Genomic DNA, 5,120 nt, shown 5'->3' with positions numbered 1-5,120 from the left:
ACTCTCCCAATATTGCGTTTCCACGTTCCCACCAACGATCAAAACTCCCAACATAATGCCAGGCCAATAAGAGTTTCTAAAAGTACTTCATATACACGTATCCATAATCACTGCCCAACTTAAAAGTGAGGCAAGAACGTATATAATGTACGTATATAGTGAGCTATATTCAAATGTATGAAACATGCTTAATTGACTAGCCTCATTTTTTTTTTTTAATCTTTTCAAATTGATGACAAATGATAGATAACAATAAATAGAGAAAATACAAATCCCCAGAAGAGCACTAAAACGTATCCTTTCTGCTCGCACCATCCTTTCGTTTTACACTTGGATTAACAGAGCTAAGAGGCTCCTGACGGCATAGGTAAAAGCTACCTAGTAATTAAAGGGAAATTTTTTCTAAAAGTAGAAAAGACTGTTGTTTTTTGCTTTTTGGGAAGAATAAAGCGTCAAAGGCCCTGTGACGGAATCCGCTTATATGCAAGGGAAGGGCTAGCCAACCCAGTTTGATTCTCGGTTTCTAGCCCAATACATGGTCACTAAGTTGGGTTGGCTGGGAATCTCTTAACAGTACTAATTCGGAATGCCCATTTTAACTCCTCATGTTAATCTCAGAGATTACGGAAATACGAAAGTCCTGTTAATCTGGCGGCCTCATTCCGATTTCATGTGGCTGAGTTGAGGGGCACGTGCAGTAGTAACACATCACTAAACTTGAAAGACACAAAAATTCCATATACGGACCCCACTGAGAAAGGAAAAAGCGAAAAGAGAAGAATATAAAGAAGTGGGATCAAATGGATCATTTTACAGGCACGAACGATCATTCATTGAGTAAAAAGGTAGTCACAAGGAGGAAAGCTCGTTTATACTGATAAACATTACACAATGCCCAACCAAACTGAATATTAAATTACAACAAAACTAACACAACTTTTTCTTCAGTTTACAGAGAAGTATCCACAATAATGACATCACCATATCAATTGCTGTCTCGCTGAAGCTAAGAGAGTTTCTTCCCGCTCTTGTCCTGCCATTCCTTGATCTCAGCTCCTATTTTCGCTTTCACCCTTGTATGAAACCCAGGATATGGCTCATATCCAAAAAGTGATTGGAAGATCTGTAACAGTCAATAACAGTAAATCCATTTTGTTTACTCCTTTCACACATCAAAAGGACTGGTTTGAAAGTTTTCAACAAGCAAATACCTCAAGCAACACAAAGAAAGGGGCCATCAGAAAAGCTTGAGTAAGATTGTCCAAGAGAGCTGGTGCACGTTTCTAACATAAAAATATTCGAACATGTTAACATGATTGCAGTGTGCAAAGCCAGAACCAAGCTTTTTTTTTTTTTGTTGGTTGGAACCCAGAACCATGCTTTATTAGCAGTAAAATAAGTCATTTACCTCAAACACGCCATGACCAACAAACTGTCCGGCCCAACAAAACAACTGAGAAGCAAGCACAACCTGAAAGATAGATGTCAGGTACAGAGTTAAGATCTTGTTCAAAGGACAGAACAGATTTCGCCATGCCACTCATCTATCTTCAGGAGGCCGTTCTTCCATTAACTTTTCTTGAAAAGGAAAGAACTTGCATCAACACAGAGATGCGTGGCCTTTAAAACACTAGTGAGTAATAATCATTTGTTCTCTACCAAAACGACCACAATGCTTTTGAGCAATCCTATTGCCTATCGTACAAGTACAAACAGGGTAGTAGACTCTTGCTGATAGCTCTCTCAGTTAAAAAGAATACACTTTTGCATGTTTCTAAAGTAAGCAAAAGAATTGCCACCATTCTTGTTGAAGGCTCAGATTTAAATATTGTCATAGGTAACAAGGATGAAGTAGAGAAATCATTACACGAAGGCTGAAGCAATTAATTCCTAAATTCTTGGTGAAAAACAACCACAGTTTAATCACTACCTCATCAATGAAAAATCTTGCAAGTTAACTCCATGAAGTCTTATGAGAGAATAAATTAACAAGGAAGATGACAGAACAGCTTCAAATTCGTACATACTCATTCTTACTATCCCCACCCATCTAATATGCTTTTGCATAATACATCCTAGCGATAAATGAATTTTTTAAAAGAAAAGAAAAGAAGCAAATTAGAAATTAGGAAAGCAACATGTGATGAATATCTAGTAACAAATGAATAAATTCTCAGCTATGCACCATAGACAAACAAAAGGCATCCACACAATAAATCCAGATATAGTTCAAACATAGGCAACATAAGAGTTTTAGTTAGATCTGCTAAAAACAAAAATAATATTTAGAAAATAAGGCATTGTAGACACAAAATCCCAACTATATACTCTAGTCTTATTTATAAACTTCAAATTTGGAGAGAAGTGTAGTCCATTTTATAGGCTTCAATTTGGGGTTTGTCTAAACACTTAATGCACTTTTTCCAATTTTACCCTTAATTATTTATTCCATCTCCTTTGTCATGCCCTCTTTACATTCTCTTTTATCCTTTTCCTTATTTATTATAAGGGTATATTTGAAAATGAAACTATCTTTCTAACCTATTTATCGCTTTTAAGTAATTTTAACTATTTGTTATAATAAGTACCGGAGGGAGTAGGAGAATAATGAGATTGACTGCCGAAGAATAGAACGGGGGAGCATTAGACAAAACGAGAGAATATAAGGATGAAGTTAACAGTCAAAATGGCTCGTTTACCAAACATCACAAAAAAGAGTAGCAGAAACGTGATTGATAATTATTCCATGAGTGTATCTATGTGCGAGTAGTATGCACTATAAGTCATTGTGTAAGGAAAGATAGAGGAGGGAGAAACAAATACGAGGGTTGAATCCAAAGGCAAGTTCTGGGACTGTGAGCTATTGCAATTTCTAAAGCTGATAAGCTTGTAAGATTTTATCCATAACGATCACAAATTCTTATAAATCAAGCCATTAACGAAATGAAAGAACAATGAAGCAAAAAGGTTGACTTCGAAAGCTTCACAAGAAAGGTCCGAATGAAAAATTTTCTTCCAGTACAGAAGCCGTATCAGTGTTATTACTGTCAAACATAGTCATCACCAAAGGATGGGAGGAAAACAATCCAGGATTTATCTGAATAGAGAGAAGGTCATCAACGCAGCCAGTAGCTCCAAACAAAATTTGTCGTTTTCCAGTATTTACAAGGCAATCACATGAAGGTATATAGCTTATCCTTCAATCGGGTAAGAGGGTAATCCGTACCTTCCACGCTAGAGAAAACCCAAGCCTCTGAGCAAGAATGCTGGACCCGACCCAACAGACCAAACAGAGCAAAGCCGCAAAAGAGCCAGCTTTGTAATCCAAGGAGAAATAGAACAAGGCATAAATAGCAGCAAGCAAGAAGCCGTAATTGAAGACGAGGCCATAATCGAGCCCCAGTTCAGGGGCCTTAAAAAGGGGAGGCGTGAAGTACAGAAAAAGCAGGGAAGTGAAGAAGATTGGCCATACAAACAAGATGTGTATCACGATATTAATTGGATTGCTATGGTATGCGCCATAGAAGGCAAAGTGCTTCTCCAGATCGAACAATCCGACCCTCCCCATAGGGTTTGATGATAATCTTCCAGAGAAAGGTGAAGGCGAAGAAATTGATTGCCAGAAAAAATTTCAATGGACTTGTAAAAGAGTTAGGCAGTGGAAATCCCGTGCGCGACGCCTACTGGAAGTTTCTTGTACTCCACGCTCGTCATCAACGAGAGGATTAACGTCAAGGAATACGTAAGCTTTGTAGCTCGGATGGAATCAAGGGTCATTTTTAAGGTAACAAAATAAATTATGAAACTAAATTTTATAATATATATATACCGGGGAGAAGGCGTGGGGTGCATCCCCGGGGGGGTTGGGGGGAATTTTTGGGGGCGGGTGGGGGCGGGCAGGCCCAACAAAAATCCGCCCTTTTGCGTGCACCAAAAATGGGGCATCGGATCCCCCGACAAAAAGGTAATTGGTAGAGACTTGATACAAACATGTTAGGAATTAGAACTGTCAAAATGGGTCAAGCCTATCAGGCCAGTCTTTTTAAATAGAGAGTCGGACTTGTATTTTAAGTGGTTTAAAATAAAGTTATTATTGTCAATGTATTTATAAAGTTATGGATTAGTCTTTTATGAATAAGTTTGAATTAGAAAAATATTTAAAAGAACCAGTACTCAAGCCAGATAATTGAAAAGAATTAGATGTCTTGGACTTATGGAAGAACAATTAAATTCAATTTTCAATTCTTTCAAAAATGGCAACTGATATTCTTAACATTTTAATCATTACAATAGCTAGTAAATTTTCATTTACCATCGGTTTACATATTTTAACAAAGTGTAAAAATTTTCTTATTCGAACAAATGTTTAGGCTCTTATTTGTACTTATAATTACTGCATATTTTTATTTTAGATAAAGTAAATGAAGACAAAAACCTTAATATTTTTATCACTGAAGAAGAGCTCACTTGTAGTGAAGAACAATCAAATATTACTGATCTTGACGATACTGATAAAGATGAAGATAGAGATAGTAATGATGTTGATGTTGTTAATCTTTAGCTACTAGGTTTTTATCTTTCTGTTTTTTGTGCTTTGTTAGATTTTGACTTTTTTTATTTTGGAGAATAGTTTATTGGTATTTAATTTTTTTTCTATAGACCATAAGTTTATTTTACTTATATTTATAATTTGAATAAAAATCTTAGAAGTTTTGTTGTTTTTTTTATTTTAAATAATTTAAGTTTAAAAAATAAGATAAAAAGGCCAGCCCTTTTAAGTCTTGAGCCTGCATGTCTAAGAGCCGAGTTTTAATAATTAGATAATTTTAAGATATATGGGCTTTAAAAGACCGGCCCTTTTAGGCCCTGGCCCTTCAAGGGCTAGCTCCTTAGGGCCTGAAGGGCCAGCCCTTTAGGGTCGGGCTAACTCTTATTGATAGCTCTATTAGGGATGTGCTTGCTTGATTGGGTTTCAGAACCCCTATTCCTACAGGAAGTTGCTTGAATTGTGCTCTGTTTTTTTTTTTTTTTTGACATTTTATCAAGGTAAGGAGAGAGGCTTTAGCTCAACTTATATAAAATTACTTCTTCTTCTTTTTTTTTTTTAAAGTGTTTCTAAG

General features: G+C 36.2%; 1 protein-coding gene across 1 annotated transcript; it reads right to left on the bottom strand.

The window, feature by feature from the left end:
- Nucleotides 1-791: 791 nt before the first annotated feature.
- LOC114721825 (uncharacterized endoplasmic reticulum membrane protein C16E8.02-like) lies at nucleotides 792-3,593 on the bottom strand. The gene is made up of 4 exons (XM_028907691.1): nucleotides 3,227-3,593; nucleotides 1,409-1,471; nucleotides 1,212-1,283; nucleotides 792-1,123 (listed from the first exon to the last, which is right to left on the bottom strand). Exons 1-4 carry the CDS (start codon nucleotides 3,566-3,568, stop codon nucleotides 1,007-1,009), a joined length of 594 nt encoding a protein of 197 aa, XP_028763524.1. The 5' UTR covers nucleotides 3,569-3,593; the 3' UTR covers nucleotides 792-1,006.
- Nucleotides 3,594-5,120: the final 1,527 nt, after the last annotated feature.

This window comes from Neltuma alba, unplaced genomic scaffold, assembly GCF_004799145.2.
Source record: "Neltuma alba isolate B1F8T4 unplaced genomic scaffold, ASM479914v2 tig00012070_pilon, whole genome shotgun sequence".
NCBI classification, from domain to species: domain Eukaryota; kingdom Viridiplantae; phylum Streptophyta; class Magnoliopsida; order Fabales; family Fabaceae; genus Neltuma; species Neltuma alba.
The sequence above is the reverse complement of the archived record's forward strand: the minus strand, read 5'-3'. Positions and strand labels throughout refer to the sequence as shown.